Source organism: Brienomyrus brachyistius, chromosome 13 (genome assembly GCF_023856365.1).
Source record: "Brienomyrus brachyistius isolate T26 chromosome 13, BBRACH_0.4, whole genome shotgun sequence".
In the NCBI taxonomy this organism is placed as follows: Eukaryota; Metazoa; Chordata; class Actinopteri; order Osteoglossiformes; family Mormyridae; genus Brienomyrus; species Brienomyrus brachyistius.
Window position 1 is genome coordinate 21,979,865 of NC_064545.1, and position 22,600 is coordinate 22,002,464.

General features: G+C 46.9%; 1 protein-coding gene across 1 annotated transcript in view; it reads left to right on the forward strand.

Annotated features, from left to right (window-relative positions):
* Positions 1–936: 936 nt before the first annotated feature.
* LOC125705951 (leucine-rich repeat-containing G-protein coupled receptor 4-like) overlaps positions 937–22,600 on the forward strand; it is a 45,649-nt gene continuing 23,985 nt past the window's right edge. The window contains exons 1-2 of the mRNA XM_048972339.1: positions 937–1,790; positions 14,863–14,934. Coding sequence (XP_048828296.1) covers positions 1,600–1,790; positions 14,863–14,934 — 263 coding nt within the window. The 5' untranslated portion in view covers positions 937–1,599. The remainder of the gene's footprint in view (positions 1,791–14,862; positions 14,935–22,600) is intronic.

Consider the following 22,600-nt stretch of genomic DNA (forward strand, 5'->3'; position numbering starts at 1 on the left):
ATAATTACTGATTCTGATTGGCCAGAGGCTTCACATCTGGCTGACAGGTAAAGGAAGGCTGGGAAATCAGCAGTGATTGACCCTTGAGGACCATGATTTGAATAGCCGGAGAATAGGGAATAGGGCACGAGGAGATTCAAAGGGGTAATGGTTTAAGAGGGGTCTCACAGGTTTCTACCTGTTATCCATCCATCCATTTTCCAAACTGCTTATCCTACTGGGTCACGGGGGGTCCGGAGCCTATCCCAGAAGCAATGGGCACGAGGCAGGGAACAACCCAGGATGGGGGGCCAGCCCATCACAGGGCATGCTCACACACCATTCACTCACACATGCACACCTAGGAGCAAGTCTAATTAGCCTCAGCATGTTTTTGGACTGTGGGGGGAAACCGGAGTACCCGGAGGAAACCCCACGACGACATGGGGAGAACATGCAAACTCCGCACACATGTGACCCAGGCGGAGACTCGAACCTGGGTCCCAGAAGTGTGAGGCAATAGTGCTAACCACTGCACCACCATGCCGCCCCTCTACCTGATATCTCAAAGGCAAAATCACTTTTCCTTTTAAATTCGAAACAGTTGTCTATCCTGATTGGTTATCAGAGGGAGCTAAAATAAGAAAATGCAACTTTGGTAATTTGCATATTAAAATGCCTTCATTGCTTATTGTGGCACGGCAGAGGTGAAGGATGTGAAAAATCACAGCATCTTTGGCGTTTTGCACCAGCTGCCTCCAGTAAAGATGCCAAAGCCCATGTCAAAGGCAGTGGTGACCCTTCATATGACTCGCCTGGGTGACCCAGCTCCCGGTGGCTGCAGAGCCATTTTTGCTCGGCGCCTGACGTCAGCGGGTCATTAATATGTAGGTAGGTTTTTTTTGTATTATTATTTGCATATTCAGCAGGTCGCCTGGCTCCTTGTGCCGCAGGCGTTTCAGTGGGAGCGAGTACAGCCGAGGTTGCAAGGCTGGTACCGGGGGATCGAGAGGAGGAAACGCGGAGGGAATGGCTGACAGCTGACTGCCTTTTGCGGAGGGACGCATCCGATGGGGGGTGGGAGAGAGAGAGAGGGAGAGTGAGCCGCGTTTCGTCGCCTTGCTCTTTCACCATTACACACTTGTCGGCTCGCACAGGGGGTGGAAATGCATGACGAGCCCGTTTCCTTGCGTTAATGGGACCGCGAAAGCGTAAAAAAGCCGAAGGTGTTGATCTGTTTACTGGGGCGCTTTTGCGGACCTCGTACGGACCTTTACGCTCTATGAGGAATAAACGCAGACGGGAGACATCGTTCATTCCGAGCGGGAATATCGTATTTTTAAAAAGTCTCTTTTTGAAAACACCGAAGAAGACCGAGATAAAGACTATGCATGCTTTTTTGCCTTGTGGGAAACATAAAGAAACTAGAAAAAAATTGTATTTCCTAGGGAATGCGCGACTAAGTCAGTGATCGGACCGACGGATTTCCCCGTCTAACACCGAACGATATAAATGATTTAACCTGCGAGGGGGTTTATCTTTTACCAATAAAGACAATCGGTGTTTTTAATAGGCAGCCAGGGGCCCGGTCTGATCTCGTAGTGCGCCTCCAGAGAGACAATGTGCCGGCTGAGCCTCGGGATTTTACTTTCTAGCTGCTTGCTGATGTGCGGCGGCACCGCTGGACGGGGGCAGCCCGGGCCGGCTGCGTGCGCCTCCGGGTGCCGCTGTGACGGGGACGGTCGCGCTGACTGCTCCGGCAGGGGGCTGGCCGTCGTCCCGGCACGACTCAGCGCTTTCACCTACTATTTGTAAGTATCATTCTGCACTGGTTAACGCTGCCCCTATTGCCTTGTTGTCAGCACAGTTTCAAGTCCCCTTTGCAGTAATGCACCATGGTTAAGCAGCCTGTGACTACGAGTTGGAGTTTGTAGGAGTAAATTATTCAGTTTTTAGGCATTCGGATCTGATATGGCAAAAATGCATTTCTGTCTAAATACTGAAATGGTTTCTAATTCATTGTTCCCTTACGAGTAATTAAACTCCTGTTCTCCCCTCCCTTTCACTCTCTCTCTCTCTCTCTTTCTCCGTCGCGCGCACACACACACACACACACATACAAACATATACAGACACACACACACTTTTTTCCCTGATACTTTTTAAACTGAGTGTGCTTCTCTCAGGCGAGTGTGTGTTGATGTACTTAAGGGGGACGGTTTTTCCTCTTTCCATAGTGTGTGAAATTATCTGGCCAAATGTCTGTGACATTATCTGGGCTCCTCTTCAAAAGCTCCAAACTTCAGGCCAATGCTGAATCTTGAGAAGTGATAAGGAGGAGTGGTTAACTACTGTCACTGCATTCACGTTATTTCGTTTCCTTAGCTTAGTAAGGAAAGCGTGTCAAAAGCAAAGCCTATTTGAATGTTAAATATACACACCTTAACAAATATAGGCCTAGTAGCCTATAAGGTATGTCTGTAACAGATTTCCTCAGCATGTGTCATTGTTTGTTTAGTTTTTAGAGTTTTTTTCTTCTTCTTTTTAAATCGCAGTTGGATTTTTAAACAGTTGGTGCTGTTTACGAACTTAATGGACGTACCTGGTGGTCAGTCATAACCTGGACATGACATCATAGTAGTTTAAGAGGAAGTTTAAAGTAGGGATAGGTACAGTTATCCGTTTCAACACCCCCCCCCTCCAACTTCTGCCTTTCAAAAAATAATATATTAATTTACCAACAAATATAATTACGGACGATTGTTCGGTTAGCAGGTATTTGAATTCAAGGCTGGTAGCGCTGGATTAGCAAGTGTGGCAGTTTCTTTTATAAAAACCAAAGCAAAATTTAAAAAAGCAGAAGAATCAATAAAACGTCGAATGTTTTAAACGTTAAGGGAGGGATTCTGAGGATGTGCACAGCCTTTTGTCCATGTTCTGAAAAATAAGGAGTTGAACTGGTTTCACGTTATAGAATTGCGTTGCTTGCCTAGGGTTTGTTTAAAAATATCACTTAAGATTGCATTTTGGGTATCGTGAAGTATCCATTTTGAGATTTATTTTACGTGATATATGAACTAGTTTAGAATAATTTTAATTTGCTCTGCGCGATCAGTGATACCGTAAAAACTAATGTTCAATTACGCCAAAAGGCTCAGGCCTTTTAGCAAGAAATTCATTAGCAACTGTTCTCTGGTTCTCCCCCAGCTGTGTCAAACACTCAGACAATGGCAGTGCTTTTAAAAGGTCCCTTTTAAAATAAATTACATTATACTAATGACTATTTTGTACGTGTGTTTAACTTAAGTTAAAAAGATGACAGCTGTCTGGTTGTCGCTTAGTACAGTCTGCAGTATTACTTGTGTGCGTTGTGTGTGTGTGCTTGTGTGTGTGTGTGTGTGTGTGTGTGTGTGTGTCTCGCTCCATTCGGGCCCTGCCAGACCTCTCTTCATTAATCATTACCTTCTGACCGGGAGTAACTGGTGTGGGAAATTCATGGTTAAAAAGTTTGCACAAGTAGACTGGCTGTGACATTGTGCAATGCGTTGGTTAATTATATACTGTGATGGCTTTTGTGGTTTGCAATCCTGGCATGTGCTTTAGGCAAAAGAGAGAAACACAAAGTTACTTATAAAAATCCTTGAATTCTTGACTACTGATGGATTATATGGTAATGGAAATACTCAGTAAATACGCTACAACAACTAGGTTCACGTTCTTCCCTAAAAACTGATTTGTTTGATTTTGCTGCAAAAATGCAGCAGCGGAAAGCAGAAAAGCACTCGTGCTAAAGTTATAATCATTTGACTGCTGCTTACATGTCCCCTGATACTTGTGATTTGTTTTGTGTAGGAGTTATTTCAGACGAGTGGCACGCTGGAACGCTGCCAGAACCACATGTGAAATAAATCGAAGAATCGCAGATAAGCCACTCTCACCTTTGAAACCGGACACATCGAGCTGTTGTACTGCGGGGTTAAATGCCGCTGTATGGTGCCTTGTGGTGCTGTGTGTCTGCCAACGGACCTCCCTGCTCACCCCGTCTCCGTGTCGAGGCGATCGTTAGAGAAACCAACAGGAAAGCAGCTGTGGTCATGCGGTTTGCAGCGAAACCGCGCGCTAGGGGCTCCGCCGTGGCTCTGTGGGGTTCAAGGCTTGCTGCGCAGAATCGAAGCATCTGACAGCCAGATCTAGAATATATACCACTCGTAGGATCCTATATGGACTTTTTAAGAATGTTGATTCGAGGTGCTGGTGGCGATATGTAATTCTCCTTGTTTCATCGGATGCTTAAGCTAGGGCGTAATTCTAAGACCGGGATGCTCAGAACGTCCCGCACGTGGCCCCGGATAGTGGCTCATTTCAGCTGGCACATTTGGAGGGAAACGCAGAGGATGTTATTTGAGCTACTGCTTTGTAGGAAACCTACTCCTTAGCAACATGATATGGTTGATTGGCTCCCATTGTGCTGTGGAGAATTGATTGGTTATGGGTAATCCGTTTTTTTTTCCCTGACAGTTATTGTTTAATTACTGGATTTTTCCTCACTTGTTGACTACCAGGCACATGCGATCTTAAGTCCCCAAACTCTCTCCATGAATGCGACTTGCCCTACAGCTACAGATTCTAAGCGTCTCTAGGACGAAGGGGACTGAAATGGCAGTAGAGGTAGCACCTCTCCAGAGACTTCCATCACCTTTCTGTCCGCTGCTTTGCATAATCTCACCTGACCTCATCGTGTAATGCGGTTTATAGCTTCAGTAGTTATCTAAGTCCAATGACAACCGTGGGACTCTTTCCTTTCCTGTTGCCAATCAGAATCCGACTTGCATTCCTACCCCAACAGTCTCACATTCCGCTTATGACCTCAGACAGGATTATACATCTCCCCTGTACTGCCTTTACATCATTTACTGATGGCTGGCCATGGAGGTTATACCTTAGGCCCTGACAGCGTGCAGCACCCCTAGAGCTGGGGGATACGGGCCCTGCTTAGGGGCCCAAGGGCAGCGTTGAATCAGCGACTTTAAACTCACAGGTACAGCATCCCAACGTGCTGAGTCACCCCTCAATGCGAGTAGCTTATGATTATTAGTAAATCTTTTGAATTGCGGGGATTATTGCACTCCCTCGCTGGTACACCATATCTCACCCCCCCCCCCCCAACTACAACCTCACTGGGGAGTGGGGGATTTGCTCGAATTCTCATTCCGCAAATGGTTAAGCCACATGCCCGTTTGTGACACCTTTTTAACTCCTAGCTATGCGACGCATCCAGTACAAGTCCTTAAAATACTTTAGGGTGATTTGTGTACAGCTGCTGCAGCACATCGCCAAGGACGGAGAGGGTGCCGTTAAGGTCAGGGATAGCGGATGTCTAATGAGACACGGGACAGCTGAGGGGCCCAAATCGCATCACTTGTGTCTGATAGGGGTTTTACACGTAGGGATTATCGCCCGTTCGGGAAGTGAGATCCCAGTGACACTTGCTCTGCACGCCAGTCACATGTGTCTCAGGAAGGTCTCCAGATTGGGAGGGGGGGGGGGGGGTGCTTAATGTTAAGAGATGGACAGATTGGGGTGAGTGTACAAGGGCAACTGATAAAGGGGAACGAAAATGAGGAAGTCATTTCACGGCCACGAGACCCTCTGAAACATGAGGCGACGTGAGTCTCACAGGAAAACCATTAAACCTGGCAAGTCTAAGTGCCCCAGAAATTTCCGGAAAAGGAAGTTGAGATGATCCAATATATAAATAGGTAAACATACAAAGCTGTGAGATTTTTCTTGTGGAAACGGGGATCTCGGGGACTTGTGGGCCTCAAATCATATTATCCTGTAGGGTCACAGTGTCTTTGTACTGTAGGCTAAATTCGTAAACTTTTTTCTCCCAACTCAAAGTAGCCTTTGTAGATGCCTTGGATTTCTTTCCTTCTGTCATACAGTAATATTAAATGATGCATTTTAGTGTAAAGAATTGATAGAAAATGTCCAGTTGTGGTTTGCAGAATGGTGGTACGCGTGAGCAGTATAATGCATTTATCTGGAAATGCTTTACGCTGTTTTCTGATCTGATACAATTTCTGTGCTGCCCTTCTGGCCAGATTACAGGCCTCGCGATGACTGTACATTTGTCTGGGGGCCTGATTGGCCTCCCACGCAATTAATGAATGTGTAGCTGGGACCCCCCCCTTCCTCCTGAAATTACTGGCTGCGGTTTGTTTGCCATGGCAATTTCCTCTCTGTAAATCTGCCCCTCTCCCTTCCGGTTCACCCTCGGCCATGCCGCTCGGACATCTCACGGAAAGGTCTTGCTCAGCCGGGGTTGCCATGGCAACTGGAAGCACACCCTCGGTCCCTGGCAATGGAGGTTTCTGTGTGACTGGTGTGGTACACAGTGGTACTGAGCCAAGGGAGTAGCTGTCAGTGACATTCGTGGCATAAAATTTGATAAGTTAGTAAACAGAACCTGGAGTAATTTAGGTACCTTTCGCACGGGTCCGGCAAAGGAGATCCAATTAGGTTTCTCCCGGTAATCTTAGCACTCACTTAACCACCGCTTACAGATTTAAGGAAATGTTCCTCATTCATGATCGTATGCTGTGGATCTCATTATAAACATCTATAATAATTAAGGCTCAGAAAATAGGACTGCAGAAATTACAAATAGTGATATTTTTCATTTCTTTTTCAATTTATAATCATTCCCTATATAGGAAATTATGTTGTTTAACATATAAATAATTTGAGCATTTGGTTCTGCTCCCTGCCGATATCAGAGATACATGTCGACATATAATTATTAATAATGCTATTATTATTAATGATTAACGTTCTATGTGAAGCCAAGAGAGTGACGAAGGAAGTTTTTTGAACAAATACATTTACAAAAAAATTCATATTAACTGGCGTATGGTTATTATTGGCATATTGATTTATTTCTAGTTTGTGTATCTGCCACTGGCACGTTACCTGAAATATCCAGGTAACCAGGAGCACTAGTTCCCTGGGTTGCTTTATATGTTTGTTTTTTAGGCGAATAGGCAAATCGGGGTCCCATCACGGAAATGATGGGTATCACTTTGCATGTACAATGATGCCTAAGTTGGGCTTTTCCTCTTCAGTCAGCACCTGTGGGCTTTGGCCTCTACTGCATTTAAAAAAAAAAAAAATTACCCAGGATGCACTTCCAGCCTGACCTCATCACATCCTGGGCACCTTCTCAGCACAGGAAAATGACGTCTGGGGCCGATGTAATCGGCCTGGTTGGTCCCAGACAGTCCCTGACCTCATGGCAGGTTACTGTGAAAATTTCCACCACTGATTGTGCCTGGGACTAAAATACATTTAGCCTTTAAAATAAGATCCAGGAGGACGATGTTGCTGCCGATATTGCTAGGAGATGATCTGTCTCTGGATGTCGGGCTCCATATGTTAGGATGCTGTGTCTGTGATCAGAAGGTCGTTGGTTTAAATCCTGGGGTCAGCTGTGTGATTTCACCATTGGGCCCTTGAGCAAGACCCTTAACCCCCAGAGTTCCACGGACTGGCAGACTCTGCTTTCTCAGTTGTACTTTTGATAAAAGCATCTGCAATAAATAAATTGCAGGCCTCCTGCTGCAGTGAGTCGCTGTTCTTGGCCCTTGTGGTGTGTCCCAGGGTGGGGTAGGAGGGGGGCAGGAAGGTGTCGAACAGGCCAGGTTTCTGGCCCAGTTTGAACAGCGGGGCTACAGGCGGTCCGACGCTGGCAAGAGAACACGGCCGGGTTCCCGTTAGCGCCTGCAAAGGTGTTAATTACCTTCCAGGGGGTCCACTTAGGCTCGGCGCCGGCCTGCCGCTGAGGCGGGGGTGAGGGGGGGGGGCGCCAGAAACACGGGCCACGGGTTCAGTGGGCCTCCTGATGATTTAGTGCCGTGTCGAACTCAAAGCTAGGCTACGGCGTATTTCACTGCGTTTTTCTACTACCCCGGTGAGACGCGTGGGTGGATGGTCTCCCTCTTTCCTGGTGGGCTTCCTCCAACCTACACTTTCACCAAACGAGTAGAGCTGTATATTTTAACGGCCCCAAGTTATTATAACAGCAGCGGAGTCACTAAGATCCCTGGCAAAACCAGAATGCCAGAACCTTAAACCCGCAGGTTCTCCTGCGTAATCTGGACCAATCGCATTCGATCGGCATAAATTTTTATACTCCGTACTGAAGGAACTTGTTTAAGGATGAGGGTTGAACTGCTGAAATCCACTGCGAAGTGACGTTTGTACACAGAAGCGACAGCGAGCCAGTGAACCCGGCCTCTTTCTTAAGGTCCAAGCTTAGCTTATAACTGTTAATGCTACACACTAGTTTTTGCAAACAAAATGTAATTTATCATTAAAATTGACTTGAGGAGTAGTTTTGTCTTCTCAAACTTGTTGCCTTTCGTTATGAATTTTAATTATTTTATACATTTTTCCAAATATATTACTTGTTTTTTACTTGGTTCCCCACATGTGACATTAATTTCAGATCTTATTCATCTGATTTCTAGTTGTTCGAGATTTTTTCAACAAACTCGTATAAATACTTAATTTTATACGAAGCATTTTATACGATGCTTTTATATGAAGCATTTTTTCTTTTTTCAGATTTGTAATTTTAATGTAAGCCGACACCGAATATAGATCATATACTTTGGCATTAATTTACAGACTTTTATTTATTTATTGCATATGATGTAAAAACAGACAAAGCTAATGCGAAGGAATCTGATTTTTTCAATTGCCTGTCTGAAGAATACAGCTCCAGATGGATGAGTAACCATGACTGATAGATGCAGCGTTTTGACAGCAGGTTGAGGGATCCAGTTATTTCCCAAAGAATTAGGAAATTCTCCCCCTGAAAGATTACGCTGTCAGTGTCCAGCCCTGCTGGACCGTGGCATGACGGATCCAATCCTTTTTCTGTCCGCTAAAATTATAGTGTGCTAAGTACAGATTGGGACAGGCGATGGTGGACGCAAATGTGGCGTGCCCGTTTCCTGGCCCAGGTGCCGACGAGAGCTCTCCACACGGGAGAGAACGACTCCACCTTGGTGTTGCTGGCTTCGTTTTCTCAGCGCGTTCCTCTGGCAGACCCAGGTGGTGTGCGAGCCTCGTGCTTCAGGAAGGATTCTGCTACTGTAGCTGCCTTTTAACCTTTGGAAAGCATCCGGCATGCCGGATCGCTTCAGCAAATAACCTGGGATATAAAAGGGGGCGACTCTTTAAAACCTTAGCCAGCCGTATTTGTTCGCTAAGCAGGATAATTATGCAACGTCAAAATGTGATCTTACTGCAAGATCAGCATGTGCGCACGGTAAATTGAAAAAGTGCCTTGCAATCGTAATAGCTACCAAGAACCCAAATAGCGGAAATTAATTTAGATTAGCTATTATATAAGCGCATGTTTCCTGGAGTTATGAAAATCGGCAGCCGTGAATAAACACGTCAGGCTGGCTTGGTTCTTCAGGACCGGAATTTTTCCGAAGAATTTTTCCTTTGACAAAGTTGCATTTTTAAAAAAAATACAGTTTTTTTTTTTAATTCCGGAGGGGGGTGGGGAGGAGGGGGGTGCAATCCTGAAGACCGACATTCATGTGTGGTAGCGTTTGTTTCGGCTCGCTTGTGGAAGCCTGTCGTTGCGTGCAGAAGCAGTACTAAGCCAAGTAATTTTGCCCTTCGGATGGGAGGGGAGCGCAAGCGAAACGAGACTGGCAGGTGTACAGGCTTCACGTAAACGTACATTTTTTTTGGCAGTTAAAAAAAAAATAATGGGCAGAGCCACTCAAGCCGAGCAGGAAAGGAGAGACAGCCTTGTGTGAGATGGGGAGAGTCACCGGGGAAGCCCTCTGCACGATCTGCTCCTGGCGGGGGGGGGGGGGGGGGGAGATGTTAAATAAAGAGCTGAGCAGAGGTGGCTGTACTGGAGCTGGAGGGGGGGATGCTTTGCGGGTGTCTTAATTAAGCTGTTTCCAGGACCTAAACGAACTCAACAAAGGTGAGGAGGCGGGAGTTAGAGGTCCATTGTTGCCCTGCTCCATTCTTATCCATCCCAGGCTGAATGACACTTTTGTTCGTGGCTAACAGAGGTGAAAGAAGCCAGTTAGGGGCTCTTTCTGTGCACGGGGGCAGCTGCAAGGTGGGGGAACACTGGCCCATCTCCCTCCGCACTTTGCGGGAGACGTTGCATCTTCAGCAGAAACTTTAAAAAACTAAACGCGGGCTGGTGACCATTGTGCTTACCCATGCAGGTCTAACTAATTCTTGGAGCTTTTTTTTTTAGGGGGGGGGGTTAGTCCAGTGTGGGAAGAGCGTGAATAGATCTCTCAGCATCTTCCTCCCTCACACGGAGCCCAACGCAAACAAAGGGCCCTTGTGCTCCTCCCTGCTGTCAATGGGTAGCCTGTTGCTTCCTTCAGCTATCAATTATACACATCATTTTCAGAAGTTAAGTGTCCCCTTACATTTGATTACAGCATTGTTTCCGAGCTAATCTGCACAAATGTGCTGCGCTGTGCGGGGGCTGGGGCTGGGTGGGGGGGGGGTGCCGATTCTGCTTTCCGATGAGCCCTTACAGACATGGAGATGTCTTTCCGTTCAAAGGAAACCAGATTCCACTGCCACAGAGTATTTGTTTATTGATACTCGGGTCCATGCGGTGATTTTGTTTAGCTGGTTTCATTTTTACATCTTTTGAATGGTTCCTGCTAATTCTAAGGAGATTAAGTTGAATATTTCGATCCAAACTGTTCTTCGATCGCTGTGATAATGTCGTAAGACTCGCTGGGGATTCTTGGCTGTTGGACTCTCCTTGGCTAATTTCAATAAAGAAAGATCGCATTGTGCACAATTATTATTATCCTTGCATATACCTGCTAGGATAACGTGGAAAATCCCCTAACTGTGTTTTAATATTGTTGTTTTAATGGTACCGAGTTCGAATTCCATTCAAGGATTCTAGGATGTCTATGACTTGGTCGGATAAGGAGGCCCCTTTGATTGATGGATTTTTTTTTTTGGTGTATGCATAAAAATGGTGTCTTTAGGCTCCATTAGTTTGTCATCAGACCTTTCCTTCCTGCCTGAGAGCTTTAATGAGCCATGACTTGGACATCCGTCCCCAGGCGTCGTGCTTGAGAACACACAGACTAATGTGAATGAATAGCCTTCCTGACGACTCTCTAAACATACCCCTGGTATGCTTGTGTTTACCACGGGGCAGCCCGACAGGCAAAGTCCTTTATTAGGCCTGGAGGAAATTGTCGTTTACTCTCTGGCCGGTTTGTGCATGCCCTTCGCAGAGGGGGGGAGGTGGAGTTTGGTGGGCGGGCTGGGGGGCGGCAGTGGAAATAGAGGGAGTTGTGTGCTTTGTCAGAGATGACGGAGTTTGCAGACTGTTAAATGTCTGCCCAGGCACGCCGGTCGAAATGCTACCAGACGCCAAACGGGAATCTCTCGCTCACTGTACTGATATTGTCCTTCATCCCGACTGAAATGGCTTTTTGTTCCTGAGTCGAGCTTGGTAGCTTGCCCATGGCAGATTTCCAAATGACAAATTTGGCCGTTGGGATTCATCTGGGGCCGGTTTGGTCAGTTGATTTGATGAATTAATTTCAATTTGTATATGATTCAGCATCTATTGTTGCTCCTGATTGGGGCGGCGAGCTGCAGGGGGTGGATTAGGCAGCACTGTCATGATGCTTGTACGGTGGGCGGAGAGCAGTGCAGCGGGCTACTACTCTGTGTCCGCGACCAGAAGGTCACCAGTTCAAGTCCTTGCTTCTGCCGAAGAGTCACATGCCTGTGAAACCCTGGAGACAAGGCCCGAAACCCCCAGCTCCAGCAGTACCACATGTTGGCTGACCCTGCGCTGTGACCCCCAAGCTATGGAGAGCAAGACAGGGCAGGCGAAGAGAATAATTCCAGTCTACCTGTACTTGTGCAAATGGCAAATAAAGGATTTGCCATTTATTTATTTAATTAAAAATCTAACATGAACCGTATTAAAGCATCACGTTATAGTGCTGAGGCTGCAGCTCAGGGTCTCTCGTGCACGATGCACGTCTCCAGTCCAACTTTTTAGCCCCCATCTGAAGCTTTATCAAAGTGTTCAAGCCTTCGCACGATAAGCACTTCACAGTATCATGAGGGACACAGAAATTCGAGACATAAAAGATCGTATATGTCTTGGTATGCAGTCATCGCTGCTTAGGATATAGACCGCCGACGAATATTCCCTCAGTGGAGGTCTTATCTTTTTAAAACACTATTACAATGTGTGATTCTTGTGCCAACTACCTCATTTCGTTGTGTATGCGCACAATAACGATAAAGTTGACTTTGACTTGGTGGGGAGATGCAGCACACGCTCATACATCGGACAGTTCGTGACAGGCTTACTCTAGATCTCTTTGTTGGAGGTGCTATCTAAAAGCAGTCATCTAAATGAGGAGGGCAGGCCCTCTTCAAAACCGGGCTTCGAAAACCTGCGCACCATAGAAAAAACATGGCCTTTGTAAAGGGGGCCAGTGGGGGAACTTTTATGATATTTACAACACCCCCACACCGTCACCTGCAGTCCTGCTAGAGAGGATCGGAACAGACAGCCAGGGTGGGATGAGAATGGCACGAGGGAGGAGAAGGGTGGCGTTAACCGGGCGCGATGTATCCAAGAGACCACCGGGGGCGTCCTGCAAATAGGGGCTACAGACGCCAAGCCAGCAGTGGCTCCGACGCCCCATTGAAACGTCCTGCGGGGTAATTCAATAGCAAGCAAGACCTGGATTGTAAATAAAGATAGCGGGAGGATGAAAGCGCGCCGGATGGTGGGGGCTGCGCGCTCACTCTGGCGGTAATGCGATCCCCGGCGGAATGCGAGCCCACATACGTGGCGGTCACGCTTCGACGGGCCTCACGGCAGAACTCAAGACTTCGCATTCGGCAGCCGTTTCGGCGCGCTGACCGATGCAGGATGTTAGCTTTGCATTATCTCCTGCTATTTTAGAACTGTTGCATATGGGTCGCTCCTGGGAGGGGTCTGCCCCCCCAGACAGGGTTTTGGGCAATGGAGATGTTGGGGCTGTTTGGTCGAGCAGTGCAATGGTGCTGGTTCATCAACCCAGTCGGGATCGATACAGCCAGACGCCTGGACTAGTCACTGCGTGTGTGTTTTGTTTGGAGAACTCCTAGGTCATCATGCACGGGGCAAAATGTCCGTTCTCGTTGTATAAATGGACGCTGCCATGCAAAGTGCCAACCTGCTCACCAGGAGCAATTTGGGGTTCAGTGTCTTGCTCAAGGACACTTTGATGGGGTCAGGCGGAACCAGGGCTCGAACCCGCAACCTTCTGGTTGCCGAACATCTGGTTGTCTCCTGCGCCACCATCTTCCCCGAAGATCCCTAAACGCTTGCTGTTGTACTACTTCTAAAAGCCTGTCGAACTGTTATGAGCCGTACTATTAGCAAGGTTAAGGCCACTCCGGAATGCATCCTTGAAATTCGAATTCAATTCCAATTCTGAGCCCCATAGTTTTTTTGGTACCTTTTTACAATAATGTTCCCTTTTGCTACTTGTAAATTAATAAAAAGAAAACTATGTTATAACTTGTTTAAAATTGTCTATTAATAATTTACAAAATGTTACAACCTAATTAAAAACCAGATTGTAAACCATTCATAAACTCTTTATATGAGTGTCCTTATTGTAAAGTGACACCATTTTTTTCCAATCCAAACTCCAGTTCCATTTCCTGATTTGGATTGAAATGCATTCCGGAATGGCTCCAGCCATGGCCATTAGCTGCCAGTCTCACATGGTTCAGCATTGGTGAACAATCATTTAATAAATATATCCGTTGAACTAGGGAAAAGTTTTAAATTTAGGTAATTAAAAGAAATTTGAGAGGAGATTAGCGGGAAAACGTGTTGCATTATAAATTCAAATGAGGAAAATGTGCATCTTTTGTTTTATGTCAAAGTGCAGATCTGATATTTCTGTTTATTAATCTTTTATCTGGCTTTTCACATGGAAACTGTGTCCCTTTTCCTTCAGGCTAAACACACATTGACTGATAACCACACATAATAAACTTTCAGAGTGGTCTACTGATAATTTGGATCGGATGTCTGTGCTGGGGGGTTCAAAGGCCTTTATTCATCAGCAACCGAAGACCTTGAGTTTTGATAAATTCACCCATAACCCCCCAGGTTATATCCCACAGATATTCTCTTGCTGAATGACTGGAAGGAATGTTTAGGCCAGGCACTTCCGTAGACAGTCCTCACCATGTCATGGGTCCTTAGGGCCGAGCAGGACAGATGTAAACATTTACCCGGAAGTGGGTTAGCAGATGCCGATGTCCCCCCGGCTGCATTTTTGTCTGCTGATTAGCCTTCACCTCCCGTGGGTCACAGAAGATCCTCAGGCTTCGCCTGCATACCTGTCCTGTAGCTACACGCCTGTCCCTTTCACTGCCAGTCGCGTGTTTTGAGATTCGGCAGGTGAGGCTACACACAAGCAGTGACATCGCACACAGGCAGATGACTATGACACCCCCCCCCTCCCTCCACCCCCGCTAGCCTAAAAATAAAGATTCATATTTGCTTCTTTCAGTGTTTCTCAAATACAGTCCTCGGGAATCCGCCGACTGTCCATTTCCCACCTCCCAGCTCACCTGGACCACAATCAAGAACATCGAATACCTGGTTGAGCTCTGCTGGGAGCTGGGAGGGAGCAAAAATGCGGACTGTCTGGAGGTCCCCAAGAACTGGGTTGAGAAATGCTGGTTTGCTTTATTATCTGGTGTGATCCTTCAGCAGTTAAACTTTAAATTTCATCACTGACACCTGTATCTCCGGCTTTGTAGGGACATCAGCATGAACAACATCACGGAGCTCCCAGCAAACGTCTTCAGGAATCTCACCTATTTGGAAGAACTGTAAGTGTTTCTTTAGTTTTCATTTTATTTTCTTTTATATGTTTGTTTTACTTTTTTTAAAGGTCTGCGTGTCTGACAGCTTATCTCTGAGGGGATTAGCACCTCCATTTTGTTCTCAGTGGCCACCTACTTCCTCTTAGAGCTTTACCGTACAGGCAGGCGAGCACAAGGTGCAGCAGGAAGTCAAAAAGAGTGCTTGCGTCATCTGTCCAGTCGGGCCCAAGCCCCCGGCACGACCATGTGGAGGAAGCCGTCGGGATTTTCGTGTGACCTTTAGAGTTCTTTTATTTCCGGGAGGCGACAGGGACGCCACGTTAAAATTAGTGAGTGACCAGAAAGCGCTTTAAAGGTCCAACAGACTAAACAAGCTGCAAGAACAGAAGATTTTAAGACTTTAAGTCGCTTGTGTGAAAACAGCACAGATCCGCAAAGCTCTCCCGGAGAGTTGAGGCCTGCTGTCTCTTTTATACATTTGTTTTGATTGCTTTTTCGCTGCTCGCTTTCTCATTTAAACGTTGGTTAAACATGATGCCTAGTATCCGGATGAAGCAGCATGGAGGGTCTGGTAAACACCTTAATGACCAGGGGTAGGGGTGAGGCGGCATGTAAACCTCGCAGCCAAGTCCTCCGTCAGTGGCTGTTTGTCAGTTTATTTCACTCGTGTTTCCCCTAGAGATCAGCAAAGGCATCTAACCCGAATCAGTTTTTAAGAGAAGACACACCAGGTATTTCGTCACATGATGGTACATTTATTGGCCCATGGTGGATACTGGTATGTGTCAATGGCCCTGCAAGTCTCCAGCTATTTCTGTGTATTTGTTCCCCGGGGTGCGGGGTATGCTGGAGCCAGGGGGTGTGTGGAGGGGGGGGGATCTGTCTACCTGTTATCTGATAACGCAGTGCGGAGTGGGAATGTGACCGGCTGGCTGGATCCTGCCTTGTTGTCTCGCACTTTATGTACCTTTCATCTGGACCAATCATCGCCCCATTCTTTCCACGAACGCAGTTTTATCTCCTTTGTCAAGGAGCAATTAACTTTTCAACATGCGGCGAAGGACACGAATGCTGGGGAGCTGGCAGGAAGAGGGAGAGGAAGAGCTGATTTTCCTGGACAGTCCTTGGCTAAAAGCTCCACTGCACTATTACATGTTATGATACCCTTTGTCCCCCAAAAGCCCAGGGACCCATACTTGCTCTTCTGGCACAAAAGCCTTTGGCTCAGGCCTGTTTAATAGGGGCCATTCTGGTTTAATTATGTATTATTGTAAGTTTTATTAAAAGACCCTTTTATGACATAGTAGAATAAAGAATGAAGAACCCATTATGTTGATCCCTTTATTCCTATAGAACTTACAGACTTCATTACTGTTATTTTTTTCCAGGAAAGCTGCCCCCAGTTTTATCTGGTGGGCTGCTGTGTAGCTCAGCGGAATAGGTCTGCAACCAGAAGGTCACTGGTTCGAATCCCTGGGTTGACAGAGTAGCCACATCTCTATTGGGCCTCTATTGGTTCTAACCACACACCCTCCCCCCGAAAAAATGCTGTATGGGGTCGGATACATGGCTGACCCTCTAATCAGACGTCAAGCCCACCGCTATCACCTGCATCTATGTATGCTTGCCTTACAAGAAAGGGGAAGATGTGATATGTGGAAATGCACTTCCCAGTGTGCCTGTTCTCGTACTTGTACGAAAGGCAAATAAAGCTTTGTTTCATTGTTGTATTTGAGCCTGGCAGATTGCAGCATATCATCGTGTTAGGCTTAGGGGCACTTCAGCGCTTTATTTACATGCTGGGAAGGTTGACGGTGGAGTGTCTCGTTGCCGCTGGGGCGGAGCCCAGGACCTGCTGCTTCTGTTCGACTTCCCACGCAGATGGAGCTGTGCGATACACCCGCGCCACGGCGCTAATGCTGCCGCAGTGCAGCAGCAGGCCCGGATTTGTCCTCGGCATAGGAACCGTCTTCCTAAAAACATTCCAGCCTGCTGTAACTTTCCATTTGGCCTGTTCCATCTTCGTTCACCGCATTTATAAACCCGGCGTTATAAAGAAACGCCGGTGCATTACCTCCCGCCGGCTTTTGCCCGAGTAACTGGCGTAGCTGCGAGCTTGGTGATAATGCCATCAGGTCTAACCCGCAACATGCCAACTGTAGACTCTCTCTCTCTCTCTCTCTCTTTTAACCAGCTTTGATTAGATGGGAATGATACAGTAGCCGCAGCAGCCTTTAGCAGTCACGGTTCACTCAGCCTGTAACCAAGGGCTCCACTCTTTTCCTCTTGTTCTTTCCTGTCATGTGAAGCAATGGGCCAATTTCTGGGTGGGGGGGGGGAGGGTGTTCAACAGGTACCTTTGGCAAGTTGATTCTTTTCAGACTGAGATTCTTTGTCAACACTGGCCCAGCAATAGAAGAAGCCCTGCAAACATGACAAAGAAAATGGAAGGAAACTAACTACGAGAAAGTGCCCCCCCTTCCCTCCCCAGCCCATAACTATATCACCCGCACTGAGGCTTGCTGGGAAAGTGCTTCACTTCACACATCCGAAGCTGGAAGTTCGAATGTCACCTCAGCCATGTATCTGTGTGTAATTTCTCCACCCACAATCCGAAAACAGTTTGACCCTAAGTTGCCTGTTGCGTGCGTCCAGTGATGGATTGACATCCCATCTAGGCCGTACCACCTGTGCTAGTGTGACCCACAGATGGATGGATTTCTGCATAACGGGGGGCTCTTGGTCTGTAGCATTCCTTAGCTCTCTCCCCACAGCATTTATACATGCACATTTACATCACAACATACGGTACATTTGAGAAGGCAGGGTCATTCAGTACCTGGAGGAACTGGGGGCTGGACAGGGGTCCATTTGGTGAAGGCACTATGCTCGCCTTGGGATTTGAACTGGCAATTTTCCAATCATAGGCGCAGCATCCTAATCTGCTGAGCCACACACTGTCCTGCATATACGTAGTGTCCAGTATTCAGTGGATTGCAGAACTACACCTGAAAGGAGCCGTAGAAGGAGGATGTGGCGCTGTAGACGTCGCTCAGTCTTGTGCTCCAGGGGGCAATTGTCAGTGTTTCTTGCAGCGTATCGTCCCTGACAGATGCAGAGCCTGTGAAAGAGTAAGATACACTGTAACCTGCTCAGCAAGCCAAAGCCAAATGACATGGCTTTCAAGTTTTGACACATTGCCCATTTAATTTTATCCTACCATTTTATGCTGCGATGTTACTTATATAAACCCTTGTGTCCTGCCCCCCTGTTTCACACTGTTGTGTGTTTTGCATGTTAAGCCCTGTGATAACCTCCCCCAGTCACTACTGTCTGTAACGCACAACACGATCCTAGAGGAATGTTATTTTATGTCACTGTGTACCTGTATATGGATGGTAAGGCAATAAAGCCTACCTAGCGTCACTTATCTTGCTAGGTAAAGTCTAATAAACAAAGTATGCTGCTCAAAGGTTTAACAGAAGGGTCTCTCCTGGGACTTGAACCTGCAACTGTCTTCATAAACAGCCAGTCCCTGGAGCAATTAATGTTGAGGGTTCAATTGTCAAATCACTACCAAGCATGGGATTGGAACGTGCAACCGTCTGATTGGAGGAACAGTGTCCTAACCCACTGATCCACAAACAGCCCCCACATGTTTTTTTTTTGCACGTGATAGTCATCACCTCAGGGCAGCCCCCTCATTCTGCCCCCCAGGCCTGACCTACACGTTGTATTTACCTGTGACACAGTGAGGCCCACAAGTGTGCATGGACACATGGTGAGAAAACAGAGAGTGCAGAGGCACAGGGACTCGGGGTCAGAAAACAGAGAGTGCAGAGGCACAGGGACTCGGGGTGAGAAAACAGAGAGTGCAGAGACACAGGGACTCGGGGTGAGAAAACAGAGAGTGCAGAGGCACAGGGACTCGGGGTTAGAAAACAGAGAGTGCAGAGGCACAGGGACTCGGGGTTAGAAAACAGAGAGTGCAGAGGCACAGGGACTCAGGGTGAGAAAACAGAGAGTGCAGAGGCACAGGGACTCGGGGTGAGAAAACAGGGAGTACAGAGACACAGGGACTCGGGGTTAGAAAACAGAGAGTGCAGAGGCACAGGGACTCGGGGTTAGAAAACAGGGAGTGCAGAGTCACAGGGACTCGGGGTGAGAAAACAGAGAGTGCAGAGGCACAGGGACTCGGGGTTAGAAAACAGAGAGTGCAGAGGCACAGGGACTCGGGGTTAGAAAACAGAGAGTGCAGAGGCACAGGGACTCGGGGTTAGAAAACAGGGAGTGCAGAGACACAGGGACTCGGGGTGAGAAAACAGAGAGTGCAGAGGCACAGGGACTCGGGGTTAGAAAACAGAGAGTGCAGAGGCACAGGGACTCGGGGTGAGAAAACAGAGAGTGCAGAGACACAGGGACTCGGGGTGAGAAAACAGAGAGTGCAGAGACACAGGGACTCGGGGTGAGAAAACAGAGAGTGCAGAGGCACAGGGACTCGGGGTGAGAAAACAGAGAGTGCAGAGACACAGGGACTCGGGGTGAGAAAACAGAGAGTGCAGAGGCACAGGGACTCGGGGTGAGAAAACAGAGAGTGCAGAGACACAGGGACTCGGGGTGAGAAAACAGAGAGTGCAGAGGCACAGGGACTCAGGGTGAGAAAACGGAGTGCAGAGACACAGGGACTCGGGGTTAGAAAACAGAGAGTGCAGAGACACAGGGACTCGGGGTGAGAAAACAGAGAGTGCAGAGACACAGGGACTCGGGGTGAGAAAACGGAGTGCAGAGACACAGGGACTCGGGGTGAGAAAACAGAGAGTGCAGAGACACAGGGACTCGGGGTGAGAAAACAGAGAGTGCAGAGGCACAGGGACTCAGGGTGAGAAAACAGAGAGTGCAGAGGCACAGGGACTCGGGGTGAGAAAACAGAGAGTGCAGAGGCACAGGGACTCGGGGTGAGAAAACGGAGTGCAGAGACACAGGGACTCGGGGTCAGAAAACAGAGAGTGCAGAGGCACAGGGACTCGGGGTGAGAAAACGGAGTGCAGAGACACAGGGACTCGGGGTGAGAAAACAGAGAGTGCAGAGGCACAGGGACTCAGGGTGAGAAAACAGAGAGTGCAGAGGCACAGGGACTCGGGGTGAGAAAACAGAGAGTGCAGAGGCACAGGGACTCGGGGTGAGAAAACAGAGAGTGCAGAGGCACAGGGACTCGGGGTGAGAAAACAGAGAGTGCAGAGACACAGGGACTCGGGGTTAGAAATGCGAGCAAACAGCAAGTAGATGTGAGGCTGGGGGAGAGTGGAGGGCACAGTGCAGTGCTAAGGGAAGATTTTTCTAGAACAAGGCAGGGCACATTCTTCTCAGCTTCGGGAGACGTGTTCCGACTTCGTGCAGGCAGAAAGGGGGCTTAAAAACGGCACAGCAACCGCTGTACGAGAACTTTCCGGTTTGCCCCCTCGTCAGTTCACTGGCCCTTTTTGTCCAAATCATACTTGTGGGCAGAAGATGAATGGCACTTGAGTTTTAATCTGTTTAAATTTTTTATGGAGGTTGTTTATAAGTGTCAAACATTTCCTTAGATTATAATTTGCATCACATTCCCGTAAGGAGCTGGACTCGTTTCACGGTGCTATTTGATTTACAAAGTCCAGGTGATCCAGCCCTCACAATGAACCATGTGTTACAGACGGCAGCATGCTCCTTATGTATGAAATCACTTGTTTGTTTCATTTTAATGTGTTTTTTTTTTCTTTGAATAGATCTCAAAATTATTATTTTGTGATCAGTCAATGATACTGTTTCACTTGAGTCAAGGTCACTTGGTCTCCATTACACAAAACCTTATTAATGAACCATTTCTGAATTTTCTGAATTAATAGAAAAATTTGTTCAGTATAGTTACACTAATGGTGTATGCTGGAGTGATAACTGACGGTGTTTTAATCTGCACCCTCTAAACTGTGCACTGATGAGGCAAGTTTTAAGTGCTAATGTGTATAGTATATCTTCGTCTTTATTCTTGAATCTTAATGGATCTCCCTGCTGACTCAAAAAATAGAATTTGTAAAAGAAAAATCTAAAAATCAAATTCATGCTATATTTTTTTCATTATGAAAATGTGTTTATTTTAGCTAAAACAAACTGTACAATGGCTATTGTAGAAGTTACGCTTTTTCGCAATTTCTTTTTTCTCATTTTTCTGCATACACTTATTTCTGTGTGTGGCGGTTATTTTCCATATTTATCACGGTGCAGAAAATTATATTTGAGACACACATGTTTGAACTTGTTGCTGTTGGCTACAGCTAGTAATTATGCTCTGAAAAGAGCATTTGTTGCCACTAAGAAGAATCTCCCACTGAGTCAGCAGTGTCTGCGTCTAGTAAAAAAAAAATGCTATAAATTAGCTGCATTAGGTGCATTTTAACGATGCACAACCTGGACCTGAAAGTGTGAAATTCCAGGGTAGTTGTTTAAACTGGATGATGCCGATGCTTGTTAATCTTAACGACTTGAACCCCAGAGATGTGGCTAATTAGACTGGCACTAACAGCTGCTGGGTTCCTGACCACACGACCAGCAGTGTCTCCACTCATGAAATAAATGCGTGTTTGTAGATTTATAGACTCATCAATTTTGTGTTCTACATTAATGGCTAAATTGGGGTGGTTGTGTGGTCTAAGGCCACTGTATTCAGGTTGTAGTCTGTCCTGGAGGCGTTGGTTTGAGTTCCATTTCTAACATCCATCCATCCATCCATTTTCCAAACCGCTTATCCTACTGGGTCGCGGGGGGTCCGGAGCCTATCCCGGAAGCAATGGGCACGAGGCAGGGAACAACCCTGGATAGGGGACCAGCCCATCGCAGGGCACACTCACATACCATTCACTCACACATGCACACCTATGGGCAATTTAGTAACCCCAATTAGCCTCAGCATGTTTTTGGACTGTGGGGGGAAACCGGAGTACCCGGAGGAAACCCCACGACGACATGGGGAGAACATGCAAACTCCGCACACATGTGACCCAGGCGGAGACTCGAACCCGGGTCCCAGAGGTGTGAGACGACAGTGCTAACCACTGCACCACCATGCCGCCCCTCCATTTCTAACATAAAAATTTAAAGCAATAAACCGTTCCATGCTGTCTTCTCTAAATCTTCCTTGAACACAGTCAAACAAACACTTCACTTTTAATGCATGATTAGTTTATTTTTGGGGGCTGGCTGAGCATTTTAGGATGCTGTGTTGGTGAGTGGGAGATTGCCCGTTTAAAATCCTGATTCTGCTAATGAAATCGATGTAAATATGAATGTAGAGGCCAAATCAGACCATTGCAATTATATAGCAAGTTGGAGGCCGAAGATCATGAGTTAGGTGAAGTAAATCACTAGGGCTACAGCTCTGCAGAATTCCAGGCCATACAAGTGGTATGTTTGCGAGGTTGAACCTTCAGATCTTCAACAAATTTTAGAAGTCATCCGTCCCATTTTGATTACTTTTATCTCAAGGTACATGATGCATTGACATAGACTAAGACAGTCCACTTGAACTGTGTGTCTTCTGGGCTGGGTGGAAACTGGAATTCCCAAGGGAGACCCTTATAGTTAAAGGATGGGAGTTGGAACATAAGGATACATCTCTACTTCCTGGGCCACCATGTTATCA